The 14,604-nt window shown below is 38.1% G+C and overlaps 1 protein-coding gene across 2 annotated transcripts; it reads right to left on the bottom strand.

Annotated features, from left to right (window-relative positions):
- Positions 1-15: 15 nt before the first annotated feature.
- On the bottom strand, positions 16-10,674 carry LOC145765255 (uncharacterized). Of its 2 annotated transcripts, none has more exons than XR_014288552.1 (8): positions 10,548-10,674; positions 10,116-10,190; positions 8,961-9,083; positions 8,607-8,684; positions 8,016-8,057; positions 4,196-5,985; positions 3,433-3,565; positions 16-697 (listed from the first exon to the last, which is right to left on the bottom strand). XR_014288552.1 is itself a non-coding variant. In XM_082577047.1 (8 exons), exons 1-8 carry the CDS (start codon positions 10,630-10,632, stop codon positions 587-589), a joined length of 2,466 nt encoding a protein of 821 aa, XP_082433173.1. In that variant the 5' UTR covers positions 10,633-10,674; the 3' UTR covers positions 16-586. The 2 variants fall into 2 exon arrangements, 1 of the variants encoding a protein (XP_082433173.1); XM_082577047.1 differs by having other exon boundaries at positions 3,433-3,594.
- Between the last annotated feature and the right edge of the window lie 3,930 nt (positions 10,675-14,604).

Below are 14,604 nucleotides of genomic sequence, written 5' to 3'. Positions count from 1 at the left end.
CAATGCCACGCAAAACAGGATAGTAACATATTTTTCAATCTTCCCAAATGAGGAACGACCACAGGCTGGAGACAGAGCTACGAAGTAATTCTCGAAACTCAACGCAGAGTAGGCTACTAACCTCTTACGGTTTAGTTGATTTTATTTCTAACTATCACAATAGGCTAAGTGTGTAGTATCTAGGAAAAACGTACACGATAAAAAGCAAAATCTAGAGGCTATCGCTTGATCAGTGAAATACGCCTAACGAAACTACACAGTAGGCTAATAAAAATTCAATGTAAACAGTAAACAAATCCATTGAGATACACAAACTACCACTTGTGTGCTAATTCTCGTACATCAAAGGTCATTGTGTGCGAACTTAACTTTTAGCACTAGCCCATGAAAGCGGAAAAAAATCAGCAAAAAGTAGAGTCAGCAGAAGGCATAAAAAGTGTCATTGTCTTGAGGTGTTGGAAACCATAAGCTACCCACACCATTGCTAGCTTTGATGAGCTGCAAATCGGTAGACCAAGCGCTATTTTTTTTTTCGCTCAACTGTTAGGCTCAATGAAGCTGTCTTGGAATGTTTCGAAAAAGCATCCTATCCGTGTTGTACCGGCGTAGATCGTTTCCACGCTTCGCGGCTCTGTCTCAATTCTTGAGCAAAGTCGCAGGGAGTCATATCTTTGTTGAAAACCCAGAGTTCTGGTCGCTGTTGAAAAAGTAATAATTTAGAGCAGAATGTTATGGAACAGAAGGTTTTCGACTTTATCTCAAAACAACCCTCAAGCCGGTCCTGATAAGCGCAGTGAAACAAACGGTCCACTTTGCAAATGAAAAAAGGCGCTAAGTTCAACTCTTGGAGTGGTCGCCACTTCAAGGACAGCTCTCCTTTTAGTGGATGCAATAATTTACAAGCAACAACAAGCCAAAACTTCTATCAAACTGGGTGACCGGCATACAACGGTGGTTCAAAGCCTTCAACGAGGTTTCTTATTTTGAGGTTAAAAAAATGGAGATAGGCCTATAGCGGTGGTTCTCAACCTTTTTGTCTTAATGGACCCCTTTTGGTGCCTTCGAAGCGGACCCCTAAAAATTTCTATTTAAAATTTTGGTATATCGCGTCTCCTTGTGGAATCATATGTTACATAAGTTTCGAAGCAACACACTAAGAGGAATTTTCTAAATTCGCAACGCACTTGATGATTGATGAGTTTGACGAAATTATGTTATTTTTATGAACTATTTTATGTTGGCACACAGGATCAAACATCAGTAATCTATATGCTTATTTGATGTTTTTCTATCGATTTTATCTAAACTAGGCGAAATAGAAATTTTGCGACCGTTACAAACAACTTCTCCCTTTTTTCATTTGTAATCAATGAGATAGCGCAACGGGTAAGGGAACGTTCAAATATTACGTAACGCTTTTTTTCCGAATTTTTTACCCCCTCCCTCCCCCATGTAACGCCAACGTAACGCTTTTTTCAATCCCCCATGTAGCCTAACGCTTTTTCACTACGAATTCAGCACAAAAAACTACCATTCCGTACTCGAAAGCGTTACGTAACGTTTTGCTTGAACCCCCTCCCCCCCCGATGTGACGCTAACGTAACGCTTTGCATAAACCCCCCTCCCCCTCGAAGGCGTTACGTAATATTTGAGCGTTCCCTAAGGTCCTCGCTTTCCAATTATGCAATCCTGGTTCGAATCCCGGCTTATGCTGGTTGTTGACAAACACCGCTCACCTCCACCCAGGGTGTAATAAATTGGGTGGGTGTAGTCGCTGAAATAATGGCGGCCGAGAGAAAGGAACTGGCCACCCTACTTTTGCTAGTGCCGAATGCTTAGTATAATAAGAACCTTATCATTCCCCCATGCTTGGATTTAAGTATGGGACTCACCTTTACCTTTTTTTAATTAAATAATTCGTTATAAGTTAATCACAGTCATTGCAAAACTGTGAGTGGTAATAGACTGCTGACAAAGGTTTGTATTTCTAAGTAAATCATTGATCAACAATCGGCTGTCTCAAAAGAATTAAGTTGAACATAGCCAACATACCTTTATTAATAGGTTTAAGTCATTTATATGATACTTTTTAGTTAAGAAACCAAACCTTTGTACAATGTCCTTTGCAATTTCAAGCAACGCACCAGTGCGTTGCGACTTACAGTTTGAGAATCACTGAAGGTTAATACATAAACAAGGCACAAACAATTTTTAATTTTCGCAATTTATCAATCATGCTGAAAACTCGGAAACTTCTACGGACCCCCTGACATCGCTTCACGGATCCCTTGGGGTCCGCGGACCCCCGGTTGAGAACCACTGAGACATAGCCTATTTTTTTGTGTGATTTGAATATGGGCATTCTTGTCTCTGATAATGTAGGCCTACTGTAGGCTATAGGCTATCTATCGGTGAGAGTTAAAACTCGTTATTGTAAAAAGCAATTCCAAGATTGCACTTCTATTGAAGGCTAGGCCTACAATAACTCGTATGACAGCAGAACAAATTATTTGGGTCAGTTTTGGGAGAGTCGGAATCGTTTAAGTTACTTTGTGTAGGCTACGATTAGGTGATTACATATATTTTAATCAAATTAATTTATTGGTAAAGTACAGGCCTACTGTATGCAGAGGTGGGCAGTGGCGCTACTTTATTAGCGGCGCTACTTTTTTGGTAAAAGTAGCGGTAGTGGCGCTACTTTTTAGTTGGAGTAGCGGCGCTAATATTTTTCAGTCGCACTCCCACTACACGCTACTTTTTAATTTAAAGTGAATAAAATACTCATTTTTTTACCAACACTGGCATAGTCAAGCAACTACATGATCGGTTTGGTTGGAAAGTTTCGGTCTTTTGGGAATCTCGTTTTCTGGTGTGGAGCTGCAATCAAGGTGACACCAGCACCAGTCACGACTCCGAGAATGAATTTTTTTGTGTGTTGGCGCCATCCGTGAAACGTCGGTGCAGAAGGAAACAGCAATTGTGGACGCCTTTTTTTCGGACAGGAGCAAGTCTTTGAGATTTTCGAATACCGAGTTAAAACATCTGTTCATTAAACACAACACCCCCATTCCTTCCAGTGCTGCGGTGAAGAGACATTTTTCTGTTGGAAAAGATGTGCCAATTAAGCCAAAGCGGGCAGGACTTAGTAGTTCTAATTTTGAAATGCTCGTGTTTTTGAAAGATGCGTAACAATAAATTTCCCTTAATTAGAATGTGTTTTCTATAGCGACGTTAAAATGAATGATAACGTTAGTTTTCAAGGTCATTTTTGCGTCACTAGGGACTTGAAGAGTGTTTGCTAATGTCATTTTAGACAAAAGTGGCGAAAGATGTAGCGGTAGCGAGCGCTACTTTGGTCCGAGTAGCGGTAGCGGGTATAGCGCGCTACTTTAAAAGTAGCGGGTGCCCACCTCTGATTGTATGCCATCTTACCGGACTTGCAAGTCTTTCATATTGTTCTTTCATGAGACCTAACTCGGCTTTTGTGATGTCGCAGTAAGCGACATGCAGACGTTCAGTCTTGTGCATGAATCGAACGATTTGTGTTCCACACGAATTTCCAAGCCTACAATTGACCAAGCGCAGCTCTTGTATCTAAAATGATACAAACAACCTTACAATGCTTTTACAAACTAATATTTAAACTGAGAATAGGCTACCATCGGTCTAAATTTACTGTTGCTACTTGGAGGAAACTGTTTTCATTCATTTATGGCCTATTTCCGACCATCACTGCCAAAAAATAATATCACATGTCATAACTCATAACCAGGGCCTGATTAAGGCTCACGAGGGCCCGAGGCACAGCTAATTTTAGGGGCCCCTATTGGCAATCGCTTTCGATGCAGAGTAGCAGTGCTCTACTTTTGCCTAGCATTGCCAGTAACTTCGCTAAAAGCGTGACAATTCGGAATCGTTATTCTATTTAGCAATCGTTACACAATTTGAAATCGTTACTCAAAAATAACAACTGTGCACACATACTGGCACAACAACTTTCACTACCTACGCTTACGGTACTAATGTAAAACAAATTGGGGGCCCCTAAATCCAGGGGGCCTGAGGCCTGTGCCTCGTGTGCCTCATGGTTAATCGGGCCCTGCTCATAACTATAAACAGGAGTCTGAAAATAGTAGAAGCGATGCCTTTGCCAAGTTGTAATTAAGCTAGTAACACTACCAACTTAGTAACTTACCGTTCCGTTTAAGTTTGACAAGTGGCTGGCAAAGTAGCGAAAACTGTTGCCATGGAATTCAACATTTTCAAAGTCTATATTTTTGACCGGATTTTCGTCAGTAAAATCCGAGGCTGCGTACAGCAGACGCACGATGCTGTGAACATCATTATTAAACAATACCAAGTGATCATGTGATCCAGCGAGTTTAAAAGTTTGTGGAAGACAATTTGCAATATTACGTGAAAACGAATAATCATCAGCTTCTTGAATCCAATTGCAGACTTGCACAAGAACAATACAATCTTGAATTTGCCTTTGAATGCAATATTCCGCTTTTGTCCGTAAAAGCTTTTTCCGTTGTTGCCAATCTGCATTAAACGTTCTTGATAAGAATTGGCGTTGAATAAAATTAACGTTATCAGTGTTTGTCAGGCCATACATGAACTTTGCCACCACCTCCCATCGACTAAATTGCTCAGTGAACAGGCTTGAACACTCATCGAATATTTCACTGCTTGCAAAAAACATGAGATCAATTGCAGTGAAAAATTCTTGCCATATTTGGTGCGAAAATGAACATCTTTGTTCGCCTTCAAAAATTCGATATCTCAACTTCGTATCACTGTCCAAATACGTCACCATAAACGCTTGGAAAGCAGAAGATGTCAATCCAGCTTCGTTGAGGTCGATTTGTCCAAATACCAATTTCTTTTCCATAAATCCTTTTCTGGCCAACTCGGAAATTTTCCGTAGCTCGTCCATTGCAACATCTCGCATGTGTGGAGAGCGCAAGTATCGATCCAGTAAATAGGTCATGACTCTTGTGATTGTGTTTAGCTTTAGCCTTTGGCTCCGATTTTGATGCATGTTTGCTTCGTGCAAAACCGCGTAAAGAATCATACAGAAGACTGATACGTAACAGGCGCTTTCCAAATCTTCGTCCCTGTGAATCATGTGGTACGTGATTGAAAAATCTTTTGTCCCACAGATTTGCTTTCCCAATTTCTGTTGAGATTCTGTGTTTAAACCCATGATTTGAACCACAGCTCCTGGCCTGTACTCTGGAGAGAACTGATAAGCTTGACGAGGCCTGCACGTTACGAGGACTTTGGCTCTTGGCAACAACTTTCCGCTGATCAATGAACGGACGATGACGCTGTTCTGTACCACATCTTTCAGAAGACACTTTGGGGTACCCGATTTTGACAAGTCGTTTGTGTGGGCTTCGTCCATTCCATCAAATAAAACAACCACATCTCTTTTCAAATCAACAATTTTGATGATTTCGTGTTTTTCCTGTTGTGAGAAATCCAAATTATCTGAGTCATAAACGCAGTATTTGAGAAAAAAATCAAACAGATCTAGTTTTTCTTCAAAATCAATGTCTCGACATTTTATATAAAAGATATATTGTGTTTCTGGTAGAATCTTTCCTTTAAGAATATTTTGCACTATTTGACGAGTGAGAGTGCTTTTGCCAATTCCTGCCTGTCCTGTAATTAACACCCTGTTTCCGTGTTCCCACACGTATCTTTCAGCAGCTGTTCCACTCATGTGAAGCGTTTTTGCTTCTTGTGTTGCATTTTTGAAAGCCAAGTCGAAGATGTTTTCGATAAGCACATTGCCTCTCGGAGCACGCATTTCAGAATACGAACGTCGCTGACCAAATGTGTGTGCGATCGGCATTCCTTGTTCGCTGGATAATTCCAGTTTTACTTTGTCAGTTGGGTGATCCAGCTCTATAGGGTCTTGAGCTTCACCAGATACTTCTTGGGCATATTGCTGTGCAGCGATACGAAATTGGTTTTCTGTCATAATAAAATAAAGTATATAAGTCAGCTGCTGAAACAAAACTTTGCGTCAGGAAAAAACAAAACAAAGTTTTTGTTTGGATGCGAAACGCCAAAGCGTACATAAAACAAAAACGTACAGTGTGCATCCAATGAGAGAGTGCGAAAGACCGTAGCTGTGGAGGCATAAGAGGAATAGAATTATCAATAAGCATAGAATCAATAAGAATAGAATAGAATAAAATAAGCTACCTTACTGGCTACAGTTCTTTATGCCTGCTTTTCAATTTAAAGTTTCTACAATATAAATGCCAGTTTCCAACATTCATAGTGTTAGAATGAAAACAAGAATGAAAATGTTCGTCTACTTCAAGTCAATTGCACTCTTGATCATGATGTAGCCGCTTTATATAAGAAAGAATTTATAATTGGCCTGTTGTGCCACTCTGCCAACAAATTACTATAATATTACCAACATACTGTAGTTATATAGGTAGCCTATTATAGTCAGGCCCGGATTTAGGCGGGGGGCAGAGGGTGCAGGTACCCTGGGCTTCCAGACTTTTAAAGGGCCCCCCTATGTGAAAAAAATGTGATTTTGTGTTATTTTTTTTTCTTTCAGCCTTTGAAGTTTCTGAAAAATGCTGTGCAGTGCTGGATTAATGCTACTGTAGACGTAGAGGTGGGTTTTTGCACGGGCCCCCGATATAAAAGTGCCCCGGGCCTCCCATCAGCTAAATCCGGCCCTGATTATAGTTAATATTAAGTTTATTGTAAACGATAATAGACGGTTGTGACAAAATGTTTACGTTTTAAACAATAACTTAACCAAAGTATCAAGAAAATGAAATATTCTTCTGACAGGTGTCAAACCCACAACAATGCTTGATATGAACGACGCAGTTAGGCTACATCTCTTGTAGCCTAATACAAACGAATTTATTTTCACACGAGTCAGTTGAATCATAAACAGCTAGAAATCGATTTCGATCAGCTGCTGGTAGCTAGATTATTTTCCGTTCAGCTTATTCAAATAGATATTATAGCTTATCCAAACATTTCTATTTGAATAAGCTTAACGGAAGATGATCTAGCTACTGTAGGCTACTAGCTGATCAAAATCGATTTTTAGCTGTTTATGATTGAACTGACTCGTATGAAAATATATTCGTTTGTATTACTTAACCAAAGTAATTTCAACTCTGAAACGTGTGTTATATTAACTTTTTAATGCTGAACATTTTTGTCCTATCTAGGCTTTGCGCCTGGTGGTTGAATATTTAAATCAAGTAAACGGGAAAACAAGGAAGCCAATCTTCATCACCAGTCACCACCCTCAGGCATGTGTTCTTGTCACCCTCGAAAGACACAGCTGCATGCTTTTGAGCGTCGTGCCAGATCTCTCGTCGAGCTACACCACTCGGCAATGCAGCCGATGTTCTGAGAACGTTGGAAAACCTCCAAAATGTTTCTGACTAAAATATCTCGTATTGCGACACTTTTTCAAGCACTTGTCAAAATTTTTTAAAAACATTTCGATTTTGAGGGTGTGTGTAAAGGGGCAGAATCCAAGAAACACCACTAGGCCTAAATTGAGACTTTAACTTCGGGGAATTTCCTTATATGTTACAACAAGTGCTGATTGCAAAACTAATTATGAATAGCAGAATGCTGTGAACAAGGAAATGTGATACGGAACACGCGAATGACATATTGTTGTACGCACAAAAGCGAAAGGCTTTCTCTCGCGGAAACAAAAATAACAAAGTCCAAGGGATTGTGCAACAGCATTGTAGCCTACCCTACCGATAGTTTGATTTTTAAACAATTTCTCTTCCGAACCAAGTAGGCCTATAGGCCTAGCTTAAATGTCATTCTCAATTCTGCCATTCAAGACTCTCCAACGTGAAACAATCTTGAATAGCCTACATTTGATTTAATTGGATAGGGACTTCTAGCTGACATAAGATACATTGCAATAACTTATAAGTAATCATTGGCTTCAGAGTAATGTGATATCAATTTTCATATGAGTCATATTCACTCACCCTTTTCTACGATTTGCCCTTCGCTGAATGGCAAGGTTGAATCTAAAATGGCACAAAAGTAGCATACATGAAAAGCGATGTGTTTGACAAGCCAATCAAAACAAGATAAGTTTTTGTTGTAAGTTTTTATAGGCTAGCCTACCTACTCTTTCCATTTTAAAACTCCACAACTTATATGCTTGTTTACACGAAAATAACAAAGCATAAGCCCGCAAATAAGTAGCTATGCAGACACATGCAAACGTACAAACATAAGATTGTTGAAATCTGGTTGCAGACGTTAAAATAATAACAGATTCAATTTTTGTGATAGAATACAACAAAAGAAACATAATAAAAATTAAATAAAATTTGTCATACCAGGGCTATGATCTCGCATATTAGAATTTTCGATGTCTTAACAGAATGGGTTAGCCTATAAGTAGTCTAATAACTAATATATAACTTAGTATATGAATATAGTAAAATAGTACTTAGTATATGCATATTGAGCTCGTTAGTTGCATAACTTCAACTCGAATCTTCTTCGTCGACATATCGCTATTGGTTTAATGCACATAGGCTACTAGCCTACGAGAAAAAGTAACTCACCTTCGTTTCTGTACATACTGCTGGAGTCAAGACGTGAAACAGAACTTTCGGGAAATGCAAAACGAGACGTCGGCGAAACTGTGAGTAAAATGACATTCAGTGAGAACACACCAAATGCAATTACAATCGGAGTTGTGTATCAATTTAATAATAAAGACTTTATATGTGACCATTGGAGTTACTGCAACTTTGAGCGTGAATGTAGATTAATAAAATGGTTTACGATAGGCAAAGTAAGTTTGTTTAACATTTAACTGTCCAAAGGTGGTGTTTTTTTTTTGTCTCTTGACATGTAGGTAATTAGGTTTGTCCTTGTCTGATGATTTACTGAGTTTCAACATTAATTAAGCTTACGTTCGATACTGCCATCTGTTGGTGATGCGAATACACTAGAGGGCGAGTCTTTCGAATTAGAAGAAGAAGGAGTTTGAACTTCTTTTATCTGACTTGAAAATTCGCATTCTTTTGGACTTCCACCTAAAAAGAAGGTTTTCGCACACTTTGAAAAACCATCCAAAGCCTAATTTCGGCCTAAGTTATCAGAAAATCGCTGATCCGCAAGCTGCTGCTAACAATTTAGGAACCTCTGTTAAAAAAATAAAATATCATCTAACTTTTTTTTGTTTTTAAAGTGAAATTTTATAGCCTTCAGTAGTTTTATGTTTTAGGGGCAGCTGGTGTAATGACAGCCTTGCTATCTCTCCTTTGTATATTAATTATCCTCACTCATTGAACATGAAAACGCAAAAATAGCATTTTACTGTAAAATGCTTTTTATGTAGGCCTATGCATTTTTTCTCGGTAACCAAAAAGACTATGTCTGAAACGACTTAGACATTTGCTTGATTGGGTTTACAATAATATAATCGTCGATTGGTAGGCAAATACTTAAACTATTAACTTGATGACATAAAATTTCATTTGCAAAGACGGTAGCTTTAGAAAAACGTGAGAGAAGAATTAATATTAAAAAAGACAAGTTAACCTATATAGCCTACAGTAGATGTTCAAATAATTTTTAGGCGAAAAGAACTTATATTGTATAACTAAAAGTTCTCATAAAGTGTAAACAGAATCAAGGTAAAACGATTTTACATCAAGCCAAAGTTTTTTCAAATGATAGAATTGTGTCTGTTTTGAGTTTTCTTAAATAATCGTGCAGTAGTAATGAGTGGTAGTAGCCATTTTAATCTAAATCTGTATTCTGACCAAGAGGTCCTTTTAAGGAGTGCTTGAATTCACTTATGTACAAAAAATTTTTTAAAGAAACAATGGAAAAAAATAATTAGGAGTTTGAAATCGAACGATGTCATGATATTCAGTTATTGAAAAGGTCCAGATTTTAGATTTTGCCACTGTTACGTTAAATAACTATTTTAACACTACAAATTAGCCTACGTAACTTTAAAAATGGCTCCAGCTACATGCCTGGTCATAATTCACAGCCTAAATGAGCCGACTTTAACCTTCCAACCATTTCATAACTCGTAGACATTTTACAAACCCCACCTTGAGTTATCGATGCTAATGACTTGTTCCTGGTAGTGAGCTGTAGATCACTGTTGTAGCGTCGCATGGGTGAAGCTGTTAATATTTACAATATTAGCATACGTTTAAAACTGCAATCTTACAGACATGAACTCTTCAGTAAAATTTTAAGAAAAGTCAGTTTAACTTTCATACACGTCGTTTTATCGTGCAGCAATCACGTTGTTACAACGTCAAACGATGTTCATCGAACATAAATTTTTAAATTCCAGTGCAGTTGGGTTTGAATAATAAGTCAGTGCCTCGCTTTGAGCGCTGTTCATGTTTCAATGCAAAATGATTGCAATCTGACATGAATGTACAGTAGTATGCAGCCGCAACTTCACAACGTGTTCTTACGGTAAAATGACAATTAGTTCATGTTTAAGGAGATACCTAGAAAGTTTAACTCACGTCGTTTTCCAGCTTCCGCCATCTTTGGATGTCCGCTTGAAGCGCGAAGCTGTTTATTCCATTCTTTGCTATTGGAAATTGACATACCGTGACATAACCTTTTATACGTTTACAAAAAAAATTAATAAACATGTAGTAATTGAAAGCTTGTTTAACTGAAAGACAAGATCGAGAAAAGAATTCACGCACGTTTTCTTTCACTGCTTCGGAATTATTTAATTTTTAAAGATAAGTACCTACCGGTAGCAGGCTTTTAATTGTTTTGTTTTTGTTTTATTATCTTTATCCTGCATTGCGGGAAAGCGGACTTGAGCGCTATGCATCGGTGTACGCCTTCCGACGTACACCTGACCCACGCTGCAGCCGACTGCAATGTCTGTTTCCAATGTCAATGTCAATTTCCAATGTGAATGTCTGTCCTAAGTTGAAACTTAGGCTACACACAAAAGACTTTTTTATATTGTCAACAAAATACATTATTTATTTACATATTACAAAATACATATTACGCTTGTTATTTTCAGGCTTATCTATTTTCCGTCAAAATTAGTAATAAGATGCATCAGTTTATTTGATTGCTTCACACCTAGCCAATAACAAAATGTAGTCCAAGTCCATCCTTTTACGATAACTTACTTAGCCTTAAATAAAAAAAAACCTTGTTGCTTACCACAACCTAACTGTTTTTGCCTTTAAATTATGTAAATTATTTATTGCACATCAATCCATATAGGCCTAATATAAAATTCAACCCCGAACCTGAACCTTCTCCTAGTGACTAGCCTACGTCACAAACAAAATGAAATTCAAGATTTTTTTTAGAGATTTACCTCCTTCTCTATACAAACACAGAGATTTATTGTCGGATTGTAAAAGCAAGGTATATTTATAAGATTGTAATTTGATATGCCAGGGCTAGCATTTAAAAAAAAGAAAGATTGGCTGCTAGAATCGGGGAAATAAAGCGCCACCAATCGATTTTGATCAGCGCACTGCGCGGTGAGCTGCACAAAGTGCACATAGCCCACACTAACTCAGGGATATATCCTTGCACTAATTTCATAGTTTTTGCTTCGACATTAGCTTGTGATGCTGTTTTCTTTGACTAATATTTCCTATTTTACAGTAGCCTAATGTTTCACAAAATGTTCACAAAATTCACAAAATCAAGTTACAAAATGTGGTTATCTTCGATTGGTTAATTTTAACACTATATAGGCTAAAACTTGCATATTTCGAACTGGTAATGTTACTGACAAATAATTCATTGATTGAGTGTCAGTTCTTGCAATGATGCAAATAAACAGAACAGTTGTTTTGGTTTTAGGAGACTTAATAAACTTTGCCCTCTGTTGCAGCATTAGGCCTATAACTTATTTGACAGAAATTTACTATTAATATGATGAAAGTGCTCTCAGAATGGGCAATTTAAGACGTTTTCTTCAAAATTTTCTTGAGGATGTCCCTCAAATCCCCCCCGTTGCCGGGCTCACTGACATGTGCAATAATAACCTACTTATTTGCAGTGGCGGATTTAGGGCAAAATTTTAGGGGGCGCCAAAGAAGTATGGAACAACCTCGCCGCAAATGGCTTGGGAAATTTTTTTGCGTTTTTATCAATAAAATTGCCTATCTAAGTCAGGTAGGCTACCAGTCATTCCCACATCACAAATCAACACCATAAGTGACAATCAGTTGTAAAGTTGAGGCACTGCCATAATGCCGCTCGTGGCAATTAAGAGCAATAACGAACGTGAAATGATAGTTTAGGTATTTTCCACTAAAACTTTAGGCTATACAACAGTGATTGCTCCAAGTGAATGAAAAGGGGTAGGCCTAACTACCAAAATCCATTTCAATAAATCACCAACCTAGAGTGCCTGAAGCTCACTGGTGCATAGCCAGGCTTGTCCATGGGACATTTTTTTCTGTCCCATCCATCCCATCCCATAGCAATTCATGCCTGTCCCGTCCCATCCCATGGGATTCCCATCAAAATACAATTCAATAAATGTTATTAAATTTATAGAAATTTAAGTCTAATGTGTACTAGATAGGACTAAATGTACAAAAAGAGATACAAAACGACAAAATTTATTGATTTTGTTAACTTTAAAGTTCAGAAAAGTTGTCTATCTATGACAATTCATTATCATTGGCACTCATATTCCGAGTCACTGTGCTCATTCAGCAAATTTTCAATTTCCTGCTCTTAAAATGCTCTTAAAATGCTCTTAAAATGCCTAGCTACTGTCCCATCCCATCCCATCCCATGGGACATTTCCCATGGACAAGCCTGTGCATAGCCCAAAAAATGCATTATAAAAAACATTCAAATAAAAAAATAATTCAAATATGAACAAAGCGCTTGCAGCAATAAGAGTCTACTATTTCTATTTTGTAGAATAAGCGAAATCGGGACTATGCCCTATCAGCAAAACAAAATATTGTGAACTGACAATGATGCAATTGAGCAAAAGAACAATACGATTAAACTACTCATGCTGATAATGTTGCAACAACGTCTCAATACGTAATTGTAATTTGTAACAACGTATAAAAATGACATTAGATTTCCTCAAACAAGTAATTCGATCACAAACATGTTTTGAATAAAATACGTAATAAAATTAGCAGAGATGTGTTCAAGACCAGATCCCGCTTTACTGTCCAAAAGGTTGGGTTCCATGTGATTTATGAGCCGTAGGCCTACTGCTTCCATGCTGGCTCAAGGCAGATTTGCTGGCTCAAGGCAAGTTCACAATTACTATACCTTAATTGCGATAACTTTGATTCACAATTCCTTTTTAATCCTTAGTCTGAATAAATTCTAAAAAGAAATCGAAAAATGTTCCAAAGTAGTGCAAGGGCAAAAAGCAAACTAGAAAATACATCTAACCACATGTTCTACGTTGGAGGCTAGTTGGAAGTGAAAGTTTTAGCCATTTTGATAAACTGATACTATGTTGGGTCTTGATTGGTTAAATTTTTATCCTCGGACCGAGAAAGCTTCTTATGAGAGCTTAATCCTGGCAGTGTTTAGCATACTTGTGCACTAGGCTTTGGACTGCTGACGCAGGCTCCGTCCGAGATTGACAGAGTGAAGTTTCTGATTGTTGAAGTGTTGTTGTAATTGCATGATTTCATCTATTAGATGCCACTGAATGTAGAGCAGTCCTTAACGTCAGCTGCTCCAGCGCACACCCCGAGAATTGAACTAGGGCCGCTTAATCTTGAAGCTTCTTTGTTCACGAAGTCACGCGCTGTCGGGGACTCTGGAGTCGGGGTGGAACCTTCAAGACATTTTTTGTTTTTTTAGGTAATATAGCATGCTTAAATTATCATCAATAACACATTATTGTGTTAGTTTAAGTTAATAAGTACGATTTATAATGTTTAAAAATTTGATGTAGTTTTCTGGCATCTGGTGAGATTTCATGACATTTTTATTTTTTAGTGTCAAACAGAGTTAACAATCTGGCAACACTGCCTGGCAACTTTCCCAAAAAAAAGAAGCAGCGCCAAGTACAAAAAAAGCAAAATAGCCGTTGATTGATTGAATCTTTATCCTCGGACTGGAAAAGCTTCTTGCAGAGCTTAATCCTGGCAGTTTCGCATACTTGTAGAGGCTTTGAATCACTGACGCAGGCCCGGTCACCGAGATTGACAGAGTGAAGTTTCCGATTGTTGAAGTCTTGTTGCCGGAAAATTATTCCATCCATTAGTAGATCAGGGGTCACCAAACTTTTTTCTCTGAGGGTCGGATTGCTGCGAGATCAACAGCTGCGGGCCGGATGCAACTTGCGAAAAGATATACAACTATTTAGAACCTCCATTGACTTGAATTGAGCACAATAAATAACAAAGTCGGCAGTGGAATAGCAAAGTTGTGATAAAAATCGAAAAGTTGCTGGAAAAGTTATTCCCTACTGTGATACACTACAGAGCATCGTGCTCTTGAAAAAACATTACACTGATGAAACATTGGTATTTTTAACAAAAAATTTGTAGTGTCATAAGAAGAAACAATATGGAAAAATCATTAGCAGGTTGCACG

Source organism: Aplidium turbinatum, chromosome 2 (assembly GCF_918807975.1).
Source record: "Aplidium turbinatum chromosome 2, kaAplTurb1.1, whole genome shotgun sequence".
NCBI lineage: Eukaryota > Metazoa > Chordata > Ascidiacea > Aplousobranchia > Polyclinidae > Aplidium > Aplidium turbinatum.
This window is presented reverse-complemented; position numbering and strand designations above follow the sequence as displayed.

What these genes read in the sequence shown, in the direction of transcription:
- LOC145765255 (XM_082577047.1), bottom strand. Translation starts at nt 10,632, where the DNA reads ATGTCAATTTCCAATAGCAAAGAATGGAATAAACAGCTTCGCGCTTCA. An exon ending in GGCGGAAGCTGGAAAACGAC is followed by an intron (nt 10,191 to 10,547) that starts GTGAGTTAAACT and finishes AAATATTAACAG; the next exon opens with CTTCACCCATGCGACGCTAC. An exon ending in AACAGATGGCAGTATCGAAC is followed by an intron (nt 8,685 to 8,960) that starts GTAAGCTTAATT and finishes TTTTACTCACAG; the next exon opens with TTTCGCCGACGTCTCGTTTT.